The sequence below is a fragment of the Tupaia chinensis genome, unplaced genomic scaffold, assembly GCF_000334495.1.
Source record: "Tupaia chinensis unplaced genomic scaffold, TupChi_1.0 Scaffold000639_1, whole genome shotgun sequence".
NCBI classification, from domain to species: Eukaryota; Metazoa; Chordata; class Mammalia; order Scandentia; family Tupaiidae; genus Tupaia; species Tupaia belangeri.
Genome location: NW_006160160.1, coordinates 1,905,137 through 1,928,952, shown reverse-complemented (window position 1 = coordinate 1,928,952; position 23,816 = coordinate 1,905,137). Strand labels below are relative to the sequence as shown.

The window sequence follows — 23,816 nt, the reverse complement described above, 5'->3', positions numbered from 1 at the left end:
GGGAAAGAGAAAGTGAGAAGAAGGCAAACCGCCAGGTCCAGGACTCAAACTGCAGTGAGCCATATGGGAGTTCAGCACCTCAGCTACAACACCACCTGCTGGCCCCTGGTACTCAATTTTTAATGAACATTTCTTTTTTTTTTTTGGAGAAGTTTTTTCGCTATAGGGCACGTGCGCTCGTCAGACAGACAGAGACAGAGAGACAGAAAGCGAGAAATCACCCCCCAGGGGGGATGGTCACGCCGCAATCCCTTCTCCTGCATTCTCCTCTCAGGATCTTAGGCACGCACGCACACACACCCGGTGTGAGTTTTAAGCCACCGGGTCCAGGATGCGAACTGTGGTCGACTACATGGGAGTCCAGCGACATAGCCATTACGCTAACTGCTGGTTCCCTAATGAACATTTCTGATGGAACACATGGCACACCAACACATTTCAAAATAGTTTATTATATATAAAATAATTGTAATAATTGGAAGATAAAAAATTCTAAATTTTTTAACTAGAAAAAAAGGCAGTAGGTTCTTAACATGTTTATTACCAAACAGTAATACTATATTGTAAATTTGATGTTTTTTAAATGTATTGAATATATCATGCTACAAGGTTCATTTAATAAGTCATGAGTCTTGACACCTTTCAAATTGCTCATAATTCTTCAATTCTTTCACTTGTAGATGATGAGTTGATGACTATTAACTTTTAGAATACAGATTTGTCTTCTTAGTATTTTCTTTAAAAATTCTCAAGTTCATGTCAAGTTTTGATAGATTCTCTGTTTTAATAACTCCTAGAAAACTATCATAGTGTGTGATTATCCTGGATTTTCTGAATTAAAGAAAAATTTTAATGAATAAATTAACCCTGCATTGCTTTGATTAATTTTATATATCATTTACACTGATGATGTTTATGCTTGTCTTAGCTATATGCATGAGGGATGAAGAGCAGGTGGAACTAGGGCCTGGACCTTAAGTGTTGAGAAATGAAATTTAAATACTTTAGTGTGTATGATGTATGATGCAATTGTGATTACTAGTATCCTGGATCTTAAATACTGCCTTGCTTTAGACAAAAGTGACAAGGCCATAGGTGATGTGTTGGTTAAGGTCTGATTGTGGTTCAAGTTCCGGCTGACTGTGGTGGCTTGCTTTTTCACTTTCCCTTTCTCTCTCTCCATTCAAATGAAAAAAAAAATAATAAATATTTCAAAACTAATAAAATTTTAAAACATGCCATAAGATCGATTATGGGAGAGTGGTCTTCTTCCCAGTCTTTGATCATCTTGTTCTTGCATTACACTAAGACGATGCCTGCTTAGCTGTACCCTGAAATCAGGATTCTTTGCTTACACTACCATTCCTCGACTAAGTCTTTTTTTTTTTTTTTTACTTCCTGGAATTGGCCAAGCTACATCAGATTGTCCTACTTTGTCAGTGTTTCACTACCAGATAGGCCCCGCACAGGAAGACAGAACTTCTATTATGTACTTGCGCTAATGGGCCAAGATGTGTACTTTATTTTTGAATGAAGCATGAAAAATCATAATACTTTGATCATTTAAACATCCCTTGCAATCAATTCTTTCCTTCAAAAGAGTAAAAATTATAATGGAAAACAATAGTTCTTTTGTTAAGGCTGTTAAATCAAATGACTTTCCTCATTAAATTATAATTAATTTTATTTATTTTTTATTTTGAGGGAAAGATAAAGATTGGAAGATCTCTGAGGCAAAACTATCTACTTTTGCAATTCTAATATTGCAAACATTTAGGAAATAACACATATTATCTATCTACTAATCTAATACTTGTTTTTAGTGATTTTTAATGATTAAAATGAATATAAATTATCCAACATTTAATATTTAAAGATCCATTAGGAAGTTTGGCCATATGATCATATATTCATTACCAATATGACAGTAGAAGTAATAAACCTCACCAGACTAATTTTGAGTAAAAGAATAAAAAGAAATCATAGAGAAATACTAAATGTCCATAGAATATCAAGCAGATACAATTTAAAATATTGTAGAACAAAATTTTTAAATCACTGTCCCTTGTTTATGTGTTTTATGACTTCTTTCAATATATTCATTAAAACCTGACTTATTGAATACACTCAACCAAGAGGCCTTTTCTAGAGCACTGCAATACTATGTCAGTGCTTTAATATTATAAAAAGTTTTACTCATTGTCTGGGTTACAGTGAAAGCAGATGTTTACAATTTAAAAACCTCAGATTATATTTCTAAAACAGAGAAATTAATTTTACTGAGCCAATTGTACTCTGAGCTCAATAACAGTTGCAATAAATTGAAACCACACATAGACTGAACTTGGGACATAGGAGAAGTATGCTTGGGGGTAAGCAACTTGTTGAAGTCTACCATTCTTTGAATTGGGAAGAAAAGTGTGTTTTGTTTATTTTCTTACCACAGGCAAATACAGGCAGAAAAATTAGGCTAACATAGCTTATTTATTATATCCCAATCACAGTGATTGTAACTCTTGGAAAATACTGCTCTCTGTAAGTTAAGAAGACAGAAGATATATAATGGTTATCACATTCCCTATTTAACTAAACAACCACGAATCCCATTACAAGTCTATCGATTGATTACATACCTCCATAATGCTGCATAGACAACTGCTAGGGTGATCAAGGCCAAGCAAGAAAGACCACTGCCTACTATTAGGGTAACTGAAGGTGTACCAGAGGATTCCATGATCTGTAAATGTAAACGAAGCACACAACAAAAGAAGACAAATTTAAAAACAAATTCGAATAACTTCTAAACTCATCAAAACTAACCTATCACTCAAAAATAGCCTACATAGTTGTTCCAGTTACCAGATAATTAACCATGAATCTACTTTGTTCACATATCCTCAACCTTTACAATGGCTAATTCTAGCCCTCTCTCCTCACTGTGAAGTAATAAAGTCTTTAGAGTTGATTATGGCTGTTACCCACTTATATCTTTCTAAAATAAACACCTAAAACTACAACTTAGCCAATGTTCACATGTTAAATTTTCTCTAGCTGAAATTTGAAGCAGCATTCTTTTTCCTTCAACCAACTGCAGTTCAGTCATTTCACGATATGAGTTTTGGTAAAATTTATCTTGAGACTCTCATTTACAACTTGATATTACCTAAATCTAGTATACAGATACTGAAAAATTTTCAAACTTCCCGAGTTTTGACAACTTTGTTCTAAGTCAAGTATTCTCACATTAAATTCCACTTTCTTGGCCTCTAAGGATATAGAAGAAAATCAAATGTCAAATTTAAGACCTTCAAATACATTTTGTGATTTTACTCTATGAACAAAATATGTGCAGATAATTTACACAATGCCAGTCTCAGTCCCTAAACAAATGACCTTGAAAAACAAGTCTTAAATCTTTTAAAACATATATAAGGATTATGGGCATTTACTGATCTGAGAGGTTTCTTTCCTTAGATACTAGCATGACAGTAACCAATGAAATCTTCTGTTTTTCATATTTTTAAAATAGGAAGTTGAAAGGAATACACTTTAAGATTAAGTGTGTTCTAAAACCTAGATATTCACATCAAATTATACTAGATATTTTTGTTATCAGAGTAAGTAAGAAGAGTAATGCTCATTTAGGCCAAATTTAGGCAGAAAGTCACACTTACTCAAATAATTATTTTTCAGTATTTCAATTTCTGCAATATTTTCTCAAAATACACCTGATGAGGATATTATTTTTCTTTTTAGGCAGTTTCTTACAGCTGTCTCTTTAAGAAACTATATTTGCAAGACCTATATACTTTTAAAGAATTATTTTACAGTTCCTGACAGCCATGCTTCCATAAAACTTCATTTTATTTTATACATATAAATATCTCCAAGGACACCCCCAGAAACCCTGTACTGAAAATATCCAATGCAGATATGCAATATGTTTGGCTAGTGTCTGGGGGTCTTCATTCTGCTACAGTATCCTCTCAAATTCCCCAGAACAGCTTTCCAATTTTAAAATAAAGGTTAAGTTGGCAATTATTTTTATTTGAAAGTTTGCAGCATATTACTAACATGATTGGAGTACATCCTCAAAACTATACTGCAGAAATTTCAAGTTAGAAGACATAATATTGAGTAGAATTTAGTTATAGCACACCAACTAGAATTCATTTCACCGAGCTACTGTAGCTAAGGAGATGAAACCAATTTTGCCACCCTGCAACATTTTCCATTTCCCCGTTTAAAATGCAGTTCCCTGGAGAAACACTAGCCACAATCTCCCTGCCTTTGCATTAAAGCCGTGTTTTCCCTTTGTTACTTACTATTTCTCTAGGTTGCTGAGCCAAAATGGCGAAGGTAGAGAGACGATCACATAAGCATTTCGTATGGGATGCATCGGTAAGCACAGTTTTACATCCCTGGGTGGACCACGTTCCCAAAGACTCGTTCCTGCAAAGGTGGGGGGAGATCGGGATAAATACGCCTGACAGCCAAATCCGTAAAGAAGAAAATGCAGTTTAATTGATAGAATCGTCTACTGTAATTCCCGTACAGGAAAAAAAAATCTACTTGTTGTTGAACAGGACGTAATTTAGATGCATCTCCAGTAATGCAAAGCGAGAGTGGGAAAAAGCAGGCAGGCGGCGGTGCGGCGTGCAGAGAGCTGTCCAGCGTCGGAGGTGCTGAAACCAGGACTAGCTCTGCTCAGCCCTCTGTGAGGAACAGCAGCGGCGGCAGCGGCAGCACGAGCAGCCGCCAGAGCGTTGGCAAGCACTTCCTATGCTCATCGGATCGTTTCAAACACTCAGGGTGTAAAGAGGCTTTTCATATTTTCATACCAGCTCTGATTCCCGGCCCGTATTTTGGACCGTGAATGCTGGCTTTTAAATGCGGCTTTCTCTGAAAAGCCTGCCTAAAAGGTTACATAGCTTTGGTTGAGTGATAGGATCTTCTCCGCTGCTGGTTAGGGATTTTTTTCCTCCCTTTAGAATTAGCTGCTGTGAAAATTTCACCCTGGAAACGGGAAGCAGCAGCAGCGGCATCAGCTGGTTCCGACTCTCACTGCCTTTGCCTGGTATCCAGGGGAGGGGTGGGTTTCAGACATAAGCTTCCCACTCCACACTTCACTCAGCCCAACGCGCTTCTCAAGCCTTTTGCATTTCTTCCCCTCCCCCGCCTCTGCCCTGAGGCAGAAGCGTTAAGCTAACCCTAAACCCCCTAGAAGATTTAGAGAAATAACCCCACCCCAACGTCCAGTAGGAGAGGGAAAGGAAAAGAGGGCCTGGTTCAATTTTCTTTTTAATGTAGCCACTCAAACTGCTAAAACAGGGTTTATTTTTCATCAACAGAACAATAAAAATGGTTATCAACCTACGTCTTCTTGGGGGGGAGAGGGGGTGAGACGAGGGAGAACCCTTCCACCCCCAGCTGAACTACTCAACAGAAAGAAAGAGAGAGAGGGTAAGAGAGCTGTGGAGATCAACCAATCAACTTTATTATCATTACACGTGTTCTGTACTGAATGCACCAATTGTCACCTCCCCTCCCCCAGACCTGGAAACTCTCCAGCTAGCAAACTTGTATGTATGTGTGTGTTTAAATTTCAAATCAAGTTACAATCTGTGTTAAAAATGACTCTAAACCTCGAAGAAAAAAGACACATGACTTGATGTTAATTTTAATATGTTACTTTTGATTTCCCCTCCTCCTTCTCTGGATGCCTAAAGCTGCTGGGTTAAATATGCATGCAGTCTATTTCAGAGAGATTTCAATAACAGAGGCTTCTCTGAGACTGTTGGACTTCCAAGTTGAGCTGCAGAATATAATTCACACTCTCACTTTTTGGTACCTACCAACAGTATCTTTTTTAATATTTATGATTCAATATTGTTAATATTTATAACTCAATATACTCTTAATTGCAACTTTTAAAAAAGTAATATACTGTATTTAAAGTGAGCTAGATAAAAATTATAATTAACTTTGTTCAGATACGTCTAAGTATCAGTCATTTCAAAGTTTGTAAGGTCTTTCTTTTTCTGTTTCTTTTTTTCTTTCTTTTCTTTCTTTCTCTCTCTCTCTCTCTCTCCCCCCTCTCTCTCATGAAGTCATACAGCCATGACAAGTTTAAAAAAAGAAAAGAAAAAAGTCAGTTATACTTCAGTGAAACAGTATTACATTCCATCCAAACTAACCACAGCAAAACATTGATCTATTTTATTAGCTATCTTATATCGTCCTGTGATCAACAGTTAAGGCCAATCACAAAACATTTATCTAAGCTTATCAAAGTTTAAAGGAGAAAAATACACTTAAGAGAATCTGACATGTTTTAAAACATATCATCTGCATTATTTATCTTGGATGGCAGTTTTACTTTAATGCAGTATCTGTGCTTCCAAGATGGAGTCCAGTGCCTGCACCTTTCACATTATGTGGCTATGCCCAATAAACCAAGTCATATCTTAACAAGGAAAAATGTTTACTGTAAATAAGACCTCATTTGAGACAAAGTTATACATTTATACCCACGTAATGAGAGTTCATTACTCAAGTCAATGTTAGCATCACTAACTCTGGCTGTCAGATATAAAGTCTATATTCAATATAATGTTGCTAGACTCTGAAGATCATGTAAATTTTATATGACATCTTTAGAAAAGTGGGTCAATCTACTTTACTTTGTACAATGATTGCATTGCTGACCTGGCTCAGCCTCAGGCAAAATAGGGAAGTAAGTAACATGGTCTTCATGTTTTTAGTCCTTCGCTCCCCCCAAGCATGAAATGCTTCTAATCTCACTGGAGCTCTTTTCATGCATACCTTCCTGAGGCTACATCACCTCTTTCCTTATCTTTCCTCAGAACTATAATCCTTTTGTTGACTTTATCTGATTAAACCAATGCATAATAATATATGGGTGAATGAATACAGTGTAATGGCTCTTCCCAGTTTAAAAGAAGCTATATAACACAGAATAACACATGTGATAGGAGAACCCCAGAATCTGGAGTAGGTGAATAGGAAGAAAGATCCTGAAAGGATCTGGAGGGGTGAGGAATAACAAGATTCTGAATTTGATCACTGTAAAGAGATAAATAAGTGTGATGCCATTCTGATGCTAAAAGTTACATTGTTTCATAAAACCTCTTGATATTTTAAGATCATATAGAATGCTTATAAGTTTTTTTTTCTTCAGGTACTAGTGTACATCTAACTATTATTACAAACACTATAGTATGTGGGTGTATTTTAAAACTTTTCATATCCTGGTATACCAAGCACCCACTTGTGAACATGTAGTAGTCAAAAGTCTTGCTAAAGCTCAGGATCTAAGTTTTCTGCAGTTTACTTATTTATTTATTTTCTGTTCTCACTACTTTCCCTCATCATAACCAACACGAGAAATAAATGCACCACAAGGACAAGATGTACATTACCTTTATTGAATATACTCGTTTCTATAAAGGGTGACCAAAAGCCTGCTATTCCACAATTTTCGTGGTCTACCATTTGACCACTCAGTCTGCCCTTTTGAAGAAATTGTCTTTGACATGCAAATCATCATTCCATGGCTTAAGAAGTATGGAATCAATTACAGAAATGGAAACAAACTAGATGTGAGGTCCCTAATCAAGCTGAACTTGCCAAAAACAATGAAGGAAAAAGCTACTGCTTAGTGCTGTTCACTGAGTTTATCAACACCCACATCTTGGCCGTCAGGATGACTGGCACCCAATCCTACAAGGCGGTGGGGCAGCTGACCATCCAGCCTGAGCACTTCTGAGACCTGTGACCAAGGAGCCCATCTTCCAGCAGCACATCATCACTCTCCAAGGCCCCATCAATTTGGACAATTCAGTATTTCTAACTTCTTTCTCATTAAGGACAACACAAAAATGATAAATGATAGAGGCAGGTACAGAAAAGACCAAGGAAGACCCATCTTACTATTTGAAAAAAAAAAAATTAATGCAGGGACAGGAGAGACCTAGTATTCACTTTACAAAGAGTTCAAAGAAGATTCTGGTGGCCACCCTGTGAAGAGGAAAGTGGATAAGCTAAGCACCACCCAATGTTTCACAGGGAAGGTCTGCACTTCCTTCACCTCCATCAGCATAGTTCTGAAGATCATGCACAAAGGAGTCACCATTGATGAAGACAAGCCAGTTTGTAAATAAGGGCTACATGGACACCAACAGGAGTGACCGCAGTTAGAGCTGTCTTGTGACACGATACCAACATCCTAGGAAAACTTCATCCAGCTTTGCACTAAGCATTGAGTATGGCAACATCATTCATAGATTCACCAGGAACTTTGGGATCCAAGGGGGCAACCCTTCTGTCACAGAAATGGGTGGGGAGTCATGTTTTGAAAGTCCCTCAAAGATTATTTCCAGCCCAATCTTTCACGCACTGCTCTAGGAATTAGCAGTCTGGCCAATTCAGGTGAAATAGCAGCAAATCTCAGTTCTTTATCCGCTTGTACTTACCTGGAAAAGGAGCACAGTATCTTTGGACAGGATGTTGAAGGCTTTGACATACTATAAGCCTTGGAGTATATGGAGAGTGACCCTAAAACTAACAGCCCTAAGGAGTAGGTCCATATCAATGCTATCATAATATTCATGACCCTTATGAAGGCCAAAAAGAAAAAGAAGATGCAACTCAAGGCTGTGGAGAGACCAAGGTGAAGACCAACCGGTGCCTGCCAGGAAGCCAGGACCCTTAGACATTTCTTTACACCTGTATGTGAACAAATACATCAACCCATCAGCAATAAAATGAGGGTCAGAGGAAATATGATTAATCAGTACAGCTGCTCTTATGGCCAAGAAAAAAACCCAGCTGAAGTTTTAGGGACTTCAACTCCTGGTAGACACTAATCAGCCCCTGTGGATCTTGCCTCAAGTGATGAGTAGAAAAGCAAGAGCTATAAGAGGGGAAAAGAGCCATTTGCTCCAAGAAACCAAGATACATTGTTATGGAGAGCTGGCACTATTTACAATGAGATGTTTGTCATTGGAAGCTTTATTTTTTAACTTTGCACAGACAGAAGATCAAGGGATGGCAGTATGGACAGTGGACAGGGAAGGCTGAAGGTGGCACATTTGCTTGACCCTGGCAGTCCTGTTCTGCCAACGAAACCTTCCAGTGGTCCCCAGGCTTCTGGTCTTTCATTCATCCAGTATCACCCAGAGGCCTGTGCCTAGCCCAAGGGAAGGGATCTTACTGTACAAAATTCTTTGAAAACATGGTACACGTGTCAGATTGATTTCAGGGAGACCTTCTAAAGCAAACTGGTATGTGGTATTGCTAATGTGCAGCAAAACAGCTTCCCCATCCTGCATAGGCCAAGGTTTTAAAACAGAACTGTTCCAGCAATATTATTTCTCTGATGTCATAGTTTTACATGCTTTAACAATTTAAAATTTTATAATAATTTTTAATAATTATTTTTAGTTATTAAGTCAAGGTTTTTCTCAATAGAGCAAACACATATAGTGATGTGTGAATATAATGAGAATAACAGAATAACCATGTCAGAAGGAAACATAGAATTCATGGACATGCACATTACACTGAAAATCATATATTTCCTTTTTATTCCCTCTTTTCTAGGCAATCAGTTAGTTTTTTCCATTTGATTTTCAAACATAAAATCTGCAGAAATTCCATGGAACCAGCACATTCTTTGCTGGCTATATCTATACTCACCCCATTGGCTTTTATGTATTTTTTTTTCTGTCTTTCTAATATTAGGCTGGCTAAAGGAAGGAAAGAGTCTGCCTTTCCCAAGTATTCAAAAGTACATATCTATAGACCAATAATTCTATGAAAATATAAGACGTACAATCAATAATGTTCCCGTTTAATGTTTAAGGTCTTTCCTCAGTTTCCTAGGAGTATACTTGGTTTATTTTTGGATCTGATTATTGGTTGAGTTTTTTATAATATATTTATAGCAAGAGTCTGTGCTCTCTAGTATTTAAAGTTCAAGGGAAAATCATCTGCTTATTCTAATGAAAAGCTGTTAGCAATCATCTACACAGATATATTTTGACCTATTTCAAGAAGTCAAATGCTGGTGCTCAGTAGAGAAAAGGGGACTCTAATTGTGATGGAATGTAAATTAGTATAGCCATTGTGGAAAGCCATATGAAGATAGCAACACATTAAAAATGGAACTTCCATCTGATGAAGCAATTCCACTACTAGCCATATATGCAAGGGCAGGAAGTCCCTAAGTTGTAAAGATATCTGCACCACTTTTACATCCGGGAAGCAATAAGGTTAGGGTTGAGCATGCTGTGGCACTTTGTGTCCTAAAATAATTGGGTCAAAACTTACTGACCTAGGGACCAGCAGTTAGCGTAATGGCTATGTCTGTCGCTGGACTCCCATGCAGTCGACTGTGGTTCGCATTCCGGACCCAGTGGCTTAAAACTCACGCCAGGCACGTGTGCGTGTGTGCCCAAGATCCTGAGAGGAGAATGGAGGAGAAGGGATTGCGGTGTGGCCATCCCCACTGGGGGGTGATTTCTCCCTTTCTGTCTCTATGTCTCTCTCTGTCTGTCTGTCGAGTACATGCGCCCTATAGCAAAAATCTCTCAAAAAAAAAAAAAAAACTTACTGACCTGACTATTAATAAGCACGAAATTCAAGACACATGTTGCAGTGGTAGATCAGGGGCCCTTTCAAGACCTTTCGGTTCGTAAGTGTGAGAGGACTTAGGCGTTCATTACGTCGCGGGACAGCCCACGCAGCGCAGGACCCTGAGTCCCAGCGTGCGTGGGCCGTGGGCCCTTAGGAAAGTTTTCAGTGTACCAGATGATTCCTGTGAAGGAGCTCATATTTCTGCTGTTAGTGTCATGTGGACATTTTGGGGGTCCTCCGTCACTATTAGTTAGGGCCACAGCACCTAAGAACCGGATAGAAGCTGAGTTCACTGCTCCAATAGGTGAGAAAAACATAACAAGGTACCAAGAAAACCAACTTGACAGTGTTTTATTCAGCGTCCTGCAGAGGATCACCAAACTTGAATCTTAGTTCTGGCACTGGGTGTTTCAAATAATGGTCTGGAAACCATCAGGGCTCTAGTTTCAATACAGGCCTGAATTTTTTAGTTACTACTTACAATACTTGATACAATGAACTAAAATGCCTTATTCATATGGAATTTAAAATGCAGTATCTGCACGCCAATGCTTATTACAACACTATTCACAATACCTAAAATATGGAATCAACCTGTGTATCAACAGATGAATGGATGACAAAAATGTGCCATATATGTACATGGAATGGAAGAGTATTTAGCCTTCAAAATGATTGAAATCGTGTCAGTTGAAGTAAAATGGCAAGCCTGAAGGAAATTATGTTAAGTGAAATAAGGCAGGTACAGAAAAAGAAAAAAAATAAACACGTTTCGCTCATATGTGGAAATTGAGTAAACATTGCGTAATAAAGGTAGAGAGTTGAAGAATGACAACCAGAGGCTGGGAAAGAGGAAAATAAGGGAAGGATAGAAGGATATTGATTAATGAAAACAAAATTACAGATAGTTAAGGGGAAGAATTTCTAGCATTACACAATATAATAGGGTGACTATAGTTAATAATTTACAGTATACCTCAAAAGAAGCAAAAAAAGAGGATTCTGAATGTTCCCAATACAATGTAATGACTGTTGAGATAATTAATATACTAATTGCTCCAATTTAATCATCACACATTATATTCTTATACTGAAAAATCATATTATAAACCTTAAATGTGTATAATTATATTTGCATAAAAAGTTACTATGAAAAAGAAATCACACTTTTAATCTTTCAAAATACCAATACTAGATGTTCCACTTCTTTTTTAAAAAATGATTATTTATTTAATTTTATTTATTCATTCATTTATTCAATTTGACCAGAGAAAGACAGAGAGAAGTAAAGTGAGAAAACAAGTCACCAGGTCCAGGAATTGAACTATGGTCGACCATGTGGGAGTGTCCAGTGCTGACCCCGATACTCCACTTTTTACCAAAGTGTATAAAATTATATAAAACTTGTATAAAACTGTCTATTCTTTTCTATAATAATTCAGTATGTAAGTTATTAATCTATACATATTATGTATAATACTTATATAAGTATTGTGTATATTAATTCAGTATGTAAGTTATTATGAATAAGTTACGTACTTTAGGAAGTTTATTATGCTATTAAGGGTTCAGCATTTAAAGTCAAAATAGCTAAAAAGGAAATTTAAAAAATAATTTTACACACAATTTATGACTACATCTCCCTCACATTGTTTGTGTACTGAAAGCAAGGAATTGTTTTCTAATCATAACAATTGTTAATCTCTAATAATTGGGTGACTATTTTATTTTTAATGTGTATGTTACTCAAATAATGATATATGGCTCTTGATGTAAATAATTCTCACAATACAGAGGTTTAGAGTACAGAGGAGAAATAATTCTTAATTTTCAGTAGAAACAATCTTTGAGGGTAATCTCTTCCTTTTAGAACATTGCAAATACTGGGAACACGGTTACATCTAGTAACTACTACAATTTTAATACATGGCAAGTCTTAAGATTAGAAAGCTTTCCTAGAACTAACCTTAGTGATCATCTAGTCCACTGGTTTTCAACACTTACTGTATATTACAATTACAAGAGAGCTTTAAAGTTTCAGTTCTGGGAGAGGGAGTGGGCATTATTACTCTTTTTAATGTCCCCTAGATGATTCTAGTGTGCAGGCAGGGTTGAGGCCCACTGATTTATCCTAACCACTTAATTTTTTAGATAAGTGAAGTGCAATGAATTTAGGAAACTTGTTTCAAGTCACAGAGTGAGAAGTAAAGTGAGGCTTCTAATTTCCAGACTAGGGATTTTTAATGCTACGTTTTCACTGTAATCTGTCTTAAAACAAAATATAATGAACATTTTTGTGTGATGTTATCTAAAGATCTGACAGTGAATATTTACATTTTATTATGAAAAGAGGAACATCATCATAGAGCACATATACTTAAATCACTAGGGCTACATTTAAAAGCAGGTACTTTCTCTTCAACACCAAGAACACTTGTCATTCACTATTTTGGCCCTAAACTTAATAGTAGCCCCTTCATATCATAACACTAGATTGCTAATTTGTTATCTAGAGATTAATTCCAGGAATACTCTACACTTGAATCTCTCTTATTCTTCACTGTGCCTGTTCATGCTTTCTATATATTAGTCGTTAAATTCATCTTTAGTAATGCTCAGTTAATGCTTTCTTTGTATTAGTTGATAAACTCATCTTACTTTCCTCAATTATAACATTGACACTCTTCATACCATATTAGAATGTTTTGAAAACTGTATTTCATTGACTTTGAATCCCTAACACACTGCCTTTCACTTAGTAGGGATTTAATGATAAATGTCTGTAACTTAATGATTTTCTTACATTTTAATGGGTGACTTGTAATTCTGAGTTTGATCCAGAAAGATTGTCTTAGCTATAATTTATTAGCTGTGCTTCAGCTTACGGAAGATATGTAATCTGAACAGTATCAATGGATCTTAATAAGGCTCAGCTATTTGCTTTTGGTCTTCAAACATTATTTGATGATAAACTCTGAAAGATTCAGTATCCTATGGTGATTATGTTCAATCCAGCAGTGAGGCTTGAGTCTTCACTAACCAGTGAATATGCATTTAATGAGTACTTTTCAAATGCCAGATGAGTTGGAAGTCACATGGGAAAAAATAATAAACATAGTTTATTTCTTAGAGAAGCTGACAAACTGGTTGAACTGAGTACACATTCTAACAGTATGTTTTATGCCTTATTAGTTCTAGAAATGATTTCAGAAAATGCTTTTAGTTCTATCCTTCTATTCTGAGCCAGCATCATCCCTCTCTTGGATTGATCTCCTCACTGGGTTCCTTGTTTCCATTTGTGCCTCAAGCACTTTCAATACAGAAGCCATAAAGATCCCATTGAAAAATGTGTCAAATCATTTCACTCTGTTAAAAACTCTGTCAGTGGTTTTTGTGATCTCATTCAGAGTAAAAGACAAAGCCTTATAATGGCCTACAAAGAACTGCACTATCTGATCTCTCATTGTCTCTCTACATTCATCCCTTAACACATTTGTGTTTGCCCTTGATTTCCAAGCACAACTTGTTGGTCCACCTTGGCGTTTTGTGCTGGCTACTTTTTCCATAGCCAAGAATGCACTCTTCAAAGATCTTCTCATTACTTGTTTCTTCCCTCATGTAGGTCTCTGCCCTTATGTCATTCTATCAGAGCTGTTGCCACTCACCATCCAATACATAATAGCAACTCCACATCTATAGTAGGTTAAAAATGGCCAGAAATTCTATATAGCTCTTCCTATCAAGATGTGCAGTCTGTTTTCTCTTCCTTAGAATCTGAGTATGCCTTATGACTTAATTTGATCAGAAAAATGCAATGAAGATGTGTGACTTTTGAGTCTAGGCCTCAAGAAATCTTAACATTTCTACTCTTAAAATGTGGCTGCTATGTGAGGTGATCTGGACTAAGCCTCACTGAGGATGAAAGACTGGTATCAATCCCCAGACATGGGAATGAAGCCATATTAGATCATCCAGCCCAGGTTGAATTGATAGCCTTAAGAATGATACCTGATGAGACCAGAAGAAGAACTAACCAGTTAAGCTCAACCTAACATATTCTTTGTGACCAAGTAAAAATGGTTATTTTATGCCCCTAAAGTTTGAGGTGATTTGTTATGCAGTAATTGATATACTTTGCAAACATTTCCCACATGCCCTTACTATAATCTGTTGTTGCCCACAGCACTTAGCATATCTAATCAATCATACATGTATGTTTTATTCATTGTTTGCCTGTCTTTGCTCACTAAAATGTAAGGACCATAAGAACTAATATATTGTTATATTCACTTTGGTATTCCCTGATTTAAATACAGTGCTTAACATATAATAGGTGCTTAGTAAATATTTGACAAATATATAGACTTTTATATGATATATTTTGACCTTCCAACATCATTCATTCATTCTTTTATTAAAAAAATATTTATTCATCAACTAATATGATGGAAGCATGGTGTCAAGTTATTTTGTGAACATATTAGATCGCTGTTGTGCCTTTTGGTGTTTGAGAGCTTCAACAGAAATGAACTTGCAGATGTAATGCCCTGCCTCTTTTTCATAAAGTAAACCTTAAAAGTAAGACTATGTCACTCTTGGGATCATTGAACATTATTTACAAGTATGGCAGAACTGATTTTATTGCCAGTAATATCTTTTTTGTTGTTTTTTAAAATTGAAAATGGTGAGAGTAGAAGGGAGTATGTGAAGGAATAACATTAAAGAAGACAGTCTAATGGGTTATAAATATGTATAAGCATCTTCACCCCGGTTTATTAATAATTAAAGGTTAAAATATGCTAGCTGCCATCATTAATTAGTCAATGTGCAAATAATAATAATCACACTAATGAAAATAATAGCTAACATTTTTTGAGTGTCTACTCAGTGTTAGGTGCTGTGGTAGATACTTTAAATACATCTTTTTGAAATCCTTAAGCCAAATATCAAGGTAGGTATTAGTGTATTGTTATTTCCTTTATAGGAAAACAGAGAAAGGAGTCCCTGGCTCTATCCATGAGGTCCCTAGAGATGAAGGAGCTTAGAGCTGGAAGTTGCCTGGATATTTCAGTCTATATTCTATAATATGAAACCTGGATGGCCTACCTTTGGCACTATTATTTTATGTTTAAAAGAAATAAATGGAATCATGAGATGGTGACTTTCCTGAAGGTATCCAGCTAGTAAAAGGCTGTGCCAGGAATTAAGGCCATGTCTATATGACTCCAAAGCATATGCCCCTCCTCTTCTCTTTGTGAGGGGTTCCACCGTGGGAGAGCACAGTCCTTCAGGAACACACTGGGAGAACACTCAGACAGGGTGAAAGAGTACTGAGAATTAAAATTTCACAGAAAATAAATAAGGAGGAATTCTTGAAAAAGTAATTGGTCAAAGGTCATTGTGGGCAGGAAGCAACCATTGAGTCCTTAAGAATAATTTTAGTGGAGAGGCCAGACAGAAATCAGATTGCTAGAAGTTAAAAAAAGAAACTTTGTAATATAGAGGAGTTTGAGCAACCAAAAGAAAAAGGTTGCACAGAAAATTTAATTTTTGTCTGGTATGTTTTTACTTTGAGGTGAGAATCAACCTTCTAGAACTTTATAGTGCAGACCTAAACAGTCTGTGGAGAGAGAAATCATCATAGGATGTAGTAATGATGTGACCGAAGTTCTGCAGTTTGATTCAAAGTAATAATGAGGGTGTTAATATTAAAAAGGAGAGAGAAAAATATCTTCTACTGAAGCTACAAGGAGGAAATCATTATTAGTTTCAGCAAGAGGAAAGAAAATCCAAAAATAAAGTTTCATTTATATCATTTAAAAATAATTATTTATTTAAGTTTATTTATTACTATTATATATTTATAATTTGCTACAGGGTAATATGAACTGATAAGAGAGAAACAGAAAGAGAAAAAGAGAGGGAAAATGAAAAAGCAGACCATTAGGTCCGGGACTCAAACCCTGATCCCCATGTCGGAGACCAGCTCCTTAACCACAACACCACCTGCTGGCATGGCATTTATAACATTTTAAGCCTTCTTTTCTTCAGAAATGTTCAAAAAATTGTTTAAGGCATTTAAATAAGACAGAACTTTGTGGGAGATTTTTGTTCATTTTTTTTACATTTTCATTTGGATTTTTAAAATTATTTTGTTTGGTTTGGTTTTGCTAAAGGGCATGTGCACTCAACAGAGTGAGAGAGAGAAAAAAGTCACTCCTTGGGGTATAGTCATCCCACAGTCCCTTTTCTTCCATTCTATTGTCTAGATGTTGGGTATGATCACACACACCGGACGTGTTTTTTAAACCACCAGGTCCAGGACTCAAACAGCACAGTCAGGCACGTGAGATCCATTCACCTTAACTACCACACCACTGGCTGGCCCAAAAACCCAGAACTTTGTATAAACAACAACAACAAAGACTGTTTAAGGGATACAGAGGTAGAAATTAGAATGGAATTGAAGCAGATTGCTACTATGTATGTTAGTTAGCTGATGAATTAAGTAAGACTGTGTTTATAACTAGATTAAGAAAGGTTTCCAAAGTTGTTCTTGGGTATAGGCAAGGGCGGGTATTAATTTTTTTCCTTCATTTTTTTTTTCAGGACTTTAAAATACCTTGAGCTGTGAGTGCTTGTAAATCTCAAAATGACAAAATAATATTCTACATGGCTACTCTCTCCCTTAAAGAAAATGTGTATTTGAGCTAGTAACCAATTTTTAGCCTGATATAATTTGCAATAGCTCAGATGCACAACCCTGAAAAAACAGTAATATTGAAATTAAATAGAGCAACTTTTTTTTTTTGGAGAGGTTTTTTTGCTATAGGGCGCATGTACTCACCAGAAAGACAGAGAGAGACATAGAGACAGAAAGCAAGAAATCACCCCCCCCAGGGAGGATGGTCACGCCGCAATCCCTTCTCCTCCATTCTCCTCTCAGGATCTTGGGCACGCACGCACATGCGCCCGGTGTGAGTTTTAAGCCACCGGGTCCGGGACACAAACTGCGGTCGACTATGTGAGAGTCCAGTGACATAGAGCAACTTTTTTTTTTGAGAGAGAGATTTTTACTATAGGGTGTTTGAGCTCGCCAGCCAGACAAGGAAAAACAGAGAGAGAGAAAGTGAGAAGTCACAACCTCCCCCCGCTGTGGCCATGCTGCAATCCCTGCTTCTTCTTTCTCTTCTCAGGATCTTGGGCACACACACAGGTGTCTGGTGTGAGTTTTAAGCTGCCTGGTGCAGGACTCAAACAGTGGTTGACTATAGGGAGTCCAGCGACATAACCATTATGTCATCTCCTGGTCTCAAAATAGAGCAAATTTTAACACAGGTCACTTTCCTCACTAATTTTCAAATTCTCTGGACTGAAAGCCGGGCCATTATAAAACTGATAACAAAGTACCTCTAAGATCTCATCAATTTAATATCAATTTACACATTTCCTGATTGTAATCGCTTTTGCTTCACCAATCTTTTTTAGAGGATTGATCCCAATGTGAGACGCATAGAAAAATACACATGTAAAATGTCTAGAGGTGTTGGATGGTGCCACTATGCAAAGCAAACCTACATGAGAAGGGGATGGTTCTTGGCTGAAGGTCTCCTTGAATATTGCGGGCACATGTGTACCCATGACCCAGGTTGGCTGAGGCTGGGTCAGGGCAAGGGTGGTTGCTAGGTCATGATCTTGTTGGGAGTGCTGTATCCTTTCTTTTCTCTCTGTCTCTTTCTCTCTCATTCATGGAATAAGTAAATAAACAAACAAACAACAATTAAAAAGAAAAAAGAAAAAAACAGAATAGGGCCAGTGGATGGTGTAGTGGTTAGCTGGACTCCCACATGCTTGACAGAGCCATAGACCAATGGCTTAAAATTTATGGTGGGCACGTGTGCATGGTGCCCAAAATCTAAGAGGAGAATGGAGAAGAGATTGTGCTGTGGTCATTCCACCTGGGAGGTGATTCCTCGCTCTTCTCTCTCTCTGTTTTTCCAGTGAGCACACGTGCCCTATAGCAAAAAAATCTATCTCAAAATAAATAAATAAATAAATAAAAACAAAAACAAAAGTCAGAAAACGACTGGAAATATATATATATATATTTGGAGAGGTTTTTTGCTATAGGGTGCGTGCGCTCGCCAGACAGACAGAGAGAGACAGAGAGACAGAAAGCGAGAAATCACCCCCGAGAGGGGATGGTCACGCCGCAATCCCTTCTCCTCCAATCTCCTCTCGGTATCTTGGTCACGCACGCACATGTGCCCGGCGTGAGTTTTAAGCCACCGGGTCCGGGAAGCGAACCGTGGTCGACTACATAGCCATTACGCTAACTGCTGGTTCCCAACGACTGGAAATATTTTTGAAAAATAATTAAGAGTAGTTGCTTCAGAGTATGGAATTTAAGCATTATTTTTGTTCCTTTATACTTTCATAGTTTTTAAATTTTTCTTACATACTAATTTACTTACATCTACAAACTAAAAAAGTTTTTTGTATGTCAAAAGTAAATTATGTGAAATATACCAAGTAACATAGCTAATGAAAGATGAATTATTTTATGGTCTATATATGTCCTAACATGTGTTTCTTCTTTATTTTATTTTTTATTTATTTTTTTTTTGGGGGGGGGTTGTGTTTTGTTCTTTTGCTACAGGATGCATGTGTTCACTGGAGAGACAGTGACAGAGAGAGAAAGAGAGAGCGAAATCACTCCCCGGGAGGATGTATGGCTATGCCACACTTTTTTCACCTCTATTCTCCTTTTAGGATTTTGAGAATGCACACACACACACACCCAGTGTGTTTTATCAAGCCACTGGTCCAGGATTCAAACCAGAGTCAGCCATGTGAGATCCAGCATCTTAAATTCCATGCCACCTTCTGGCACTGAATATTTCTGATGTACTTTCATAATTAGAACCAAATAATTTTCTCACCAGAAAACTAATAGATATTTTGTTAAATACATCTTTCCAAATGTACATGTCTTATATGTGATTTAGAAATGTAAGAGTTCTGGGACCAGCAGATAGCTTAATGATTACATCATTCAACTTCCACGTAGCTGATCGCAGTTCAAGTCCTAGACCTGGCGGCTTAACACTCATGCTGGGCACGTGTGCGTGCCTGCCCAATTCCTGAGAGATCATGGAGGAGAAGGGATTGTGGCTTGGTCATTCCCCCTTGGGGATGATTTCTCACTTTCTGTCTCTCAGACATGTGCATGTGCTCTATAGCAAATATCTCTCTGAAAAATAAATAAATAGAAATTTAAGAGTTCTAATTTCAAACAGATTCTCCAAGTCTCTCTTAGTCTTGGTTATCAAGTTATCTTGTACCATATGAATATTTTCTCTTTAACTGCAATAGTATCTTGCCACACTAAACTGAATTAACAATGGTTTAGTTTGTAGACTGATTTTTTTTTTATCTTCTCCTATATACTGAGGAGATATAATCTTATAAAATCTTGCTAAAGTTACATAATTTCTCTCAATTTATGATGAGATAAAGCAGATTTTGCAAGATGATATTTAACTGATGACTTACAATAGCCATCTTTAGACCTTAATAATTATTTTTTGGACAACCCACTAAAAAGACAACATACAGAACAGTTTATACTCCTAACTGTGCAAGGAAAGGTTAACTGTTTCTCTTAATAATTTATACTACATATCTTGAGAAGAGCTTATGAGTTGTGGATTCTTCCATAATTTCTAACATGTATAAGTCAAATCACTATATTGTTAAACATTGTCTTTCAAAATAGCTCATAAAACATTTTACTTATGTTGCAAAAGGTACATCTATGATATGTAGCAGTTTTCTATAACAGGGGTCTCCAACCCCCAAAACAGGAACCAGACCTCTCAGCAGGAGGTGAGCAGCAGGCTAGCAAGGGAAACCTCATCTATATTTACGGCCACACCCTAAGGCTCCCATTACAGTCTGAGCTTCATCTCTGGTCAGATAAGTGGTGGCATTAGATTCTCGAAGAAGCCCCCAGATGAGAACACAGAGTTGCAAGAAAACAAGCTCAGGGCTCACACTGATTCTGCATTACAGTGAGTTGTATAATTATTTAACTATATATTACAATGTAATAATAATAGAAATAAAACACACGATGAAAGTAATAGGCTTGAATTATCTCAAAACCATTTTCCATTCCCAGCCCCCAACGTGGTCCATGAGAAAACTGGCTCCAAAGAAACCAGGTCCCTGATGCCAAGAAGGCTGGGGACCATGCTGTAGGCTAAAACTCTGGCACAAAAAATGTTAACAGCAGAGTCACTGAGTAAGAATTTTTAGCTATTTACCGTTTACAACCTTTCCCCATTCCTTCTGAGCTTATAATTACAGTGTGTCTTAGCTGTAAACTGATCTAGTCATGTTTTTTTGCGCTGGGTCATAGGTTCAATATTTTCTAAGTTAAAAACTCAAGTAAATGTCTACAATGCTACCCAAAACTAGGAGAACCGTTCTCAACAATTTGCTGTTAAGACCTCAAACTGAAGCATCAATTAAGAATTAAGCTTAATTCAATGAAAATGCTGATGCATTAGTTCTGGATTGAGGCCAGAAATATGTGATTTTGATATCAAAGTTGTCAGGTAAAAAGAAAAATTTAAGTATTGAGTTAATTATACTTCAAAAATATTAATTATCATTGCTTCCACAGATATGTGAAGATGAGAATTTAGTGGACATTTATACAGTTCAAATGTCTATTTGGTTGACATGGATCGTCTTAGATCTCTGAGAAAAGGAGTTCTGAGTATTAGAGGAACAAGTATTAAAGAAGTGTTCACTTTTTTGATATATTATGTACAATTCAAAAATTTGAATATTAGGATGGAAACAGAGATGGTTGAAGTACCTGAACAAAGTACTACTATTTCCAAGTACAAAGAAATAAAATGAGGTGATCTCTACATGAAAAACTAAATTCAATTAAAATACAAGCAAAAAATAATCTATTTACTTCAGACCAACTGGTTCATAACCACATATTTATTAAACTAGTACATTAATTTTATACCAGTACCAATACCATGTGCAACTACTGAGCTCTTTAGAAATGAATCAATATCTCAGCATTGCAGTGTTCAAAGTGAAAAAACTCATTCAATAAAAGGCATGCTGCAAATTTTTTTGTACCTACTCAGACAAAGCTATGAGTATATCCACCAAATCCAAATGTTTAATAATGACTTCACTAAATATTAAAGAAAATGTTCTTTTCATCTGTTTTTTTCTTCTAATTGAAATTACACTTTGTAATCAGTTTAAAATGAGCTCGCCAATTCTCCTCCCTTTTCCATCCTCTATAGCATCTATAGGAAAACAAATACTTTTGTCCTTCATAACATTTTTATTTTTTAAAATCACAGATGCAATTCTGTTCTGCTGTCCTCTTCACTGTCAAGATGGCCATCATCTGGAAGATATCACCAGCCTGACCTGGGCCTCAGTGTCCCCATTTATAAAACTGGATACTTGGATCTTCTGAATGCCTCCTAGAGCTCTTGTGTGGATTAAACTCAGGATAATGAATACCTTTGCCAATTACTTGTTTCGTGGCTATATGGGGATGAAATACTTTTTCCCCAAGTTAAAAGTTCTATATAAGTGCAAAATATTATGATGATGATCACATATACCATTTCATTGAAAAGAAAATCATGTTAGAGGAGTCAAATATCACAAGAAAGAACTTTCATCAAAGATTGTCTCCTGTGGTGGCATCATAACATTTCTAGGTTTGAGAAGAGAATACCACAGTCCAGGTTTGGAACACTCGGATTTAAAAGAAATAAACTAAAAAATTCTCTGCATGAAGAAGTAAAGAGATGTTAAGAGTTGAATTATTTTTGTCACTCTGGGGTTCTGAAGTGGAAACAAAACCGTAGGTTAGCAAATCTCTTTGGAATTACATAGTCAAATGAAACCATACATAGTTTTTAACTCACTGGTGGCAAAACTAGCAGAAGTAAGATTGTACACTACTACGGGAAATAGTCCATGTCATTTCCTGGCATAAAAATGCCAAAAAATTTTTTTTTCCATCTCTTAATCACTACCATTACCAAGAGATTATCAATGGAAACCTTCCATTAAAAGTATGGTCTTTAGAAATGATACGTATTTAAAGTAAGTGCCCTGAGAGGTATGGCCCAAAAGAACAATGTGTGAAATTTCATGGTAGTGATTTCTATAAACCTGGTTCTGGAAAACTCTCACTTTTGTGAGAGGCCATATATTATCCATTCTCTATAAACTAATAAGATATTAGGAAAGTGAGGGTAGAGTAGCTGCTTCTGCTGACAAGAGTACACTTTCTAAGACTCCAGAACACCTATACCACCTACCAGGTCTGTCAGTCATCTGACAAACTATGCTCTTAGCTACATAACAATTTGACCAGAATGTAGCATTGGGAAAGCAATGGAGGCCTATGTTAATTCTTCAATGGTAGCACATGCAGAAAAGATAACAAGGAGGAAGGAGTGTCCTTAAATGGACTATATAGCATGACTTTTTAAAAAAGTTTAATGCAAGTTGATTTTTAAATTCTTATTTAAAGTTTGAAAAAACAGTATTCTATGAATTCATGAACAGGTAGAACTAAGGCTTTTTAGATGTTTATGTAGATACCCTAAAATATTTACACAGATACCCTAAAATACCTTAGAGAATAGGAAATTTTGCTTTAACCTTATGCATTTGGAAAATTCATGTGATATATTATAGTACTCATCTGTGGTAGGCACAGTACTAGGTATTGGGATTGTAAAAATTAAAAGACAAACATAGTCCCTGCTTAAGTATAGTCTGTAGGCAAATATACAGTTTGTTCACCCTCAATCGTAATTTTAAAAATTCTCAAATGTATAACCCAATCAGGAATTGTAGAATGTACCTAATGATCCATTGATGAAAGAAAAGAAGCAGTCCCCTTCTGAAAAAGTTGAGCATTCGAAGAGGTACACAGTGTGCATTCTACCTTCCTATGATACTGTCATTCCTCTGGTACTATTGCTTCTTAATACTTTAATAAGGCAAGTGGTGAGAACTCTTGTTGAAGGACAGCACAGAACCCTCCACGGAGTAATTAACATTTTAATGAGCAGTCAAGGCCTTTTGTG

General features: G+C 36.6%; 1 protein-coding gene across 1 annotated transcript in view; it reads right to left on the bottom strand.

The window, feature by feature from the left end:
* ADGRB3 (adhesion G protein-coupled receptor B3) overlaps positions 1-23,816 on the bottom strand; it is an 841,452-nt gene that overhangs the window by 175,686 nt on the left and 641,950 nt on the right. The window contains exons 18-19 of the mRNA XM_006159627.3: positions 4,326-4,452; positions 2,634-2,737 (exon numbers count right to left, since the gene is read on the bottom strand). Of these exons, the coding sequence (XP_006159689.1) occupies positions 2,634-2,737; positions 4,326-4,452 (231 nt within the window). The remainder of the gene's footprint in view (positions 1-2,633; positions 2,738-4,325; positions 4,453-23,816) is intronic.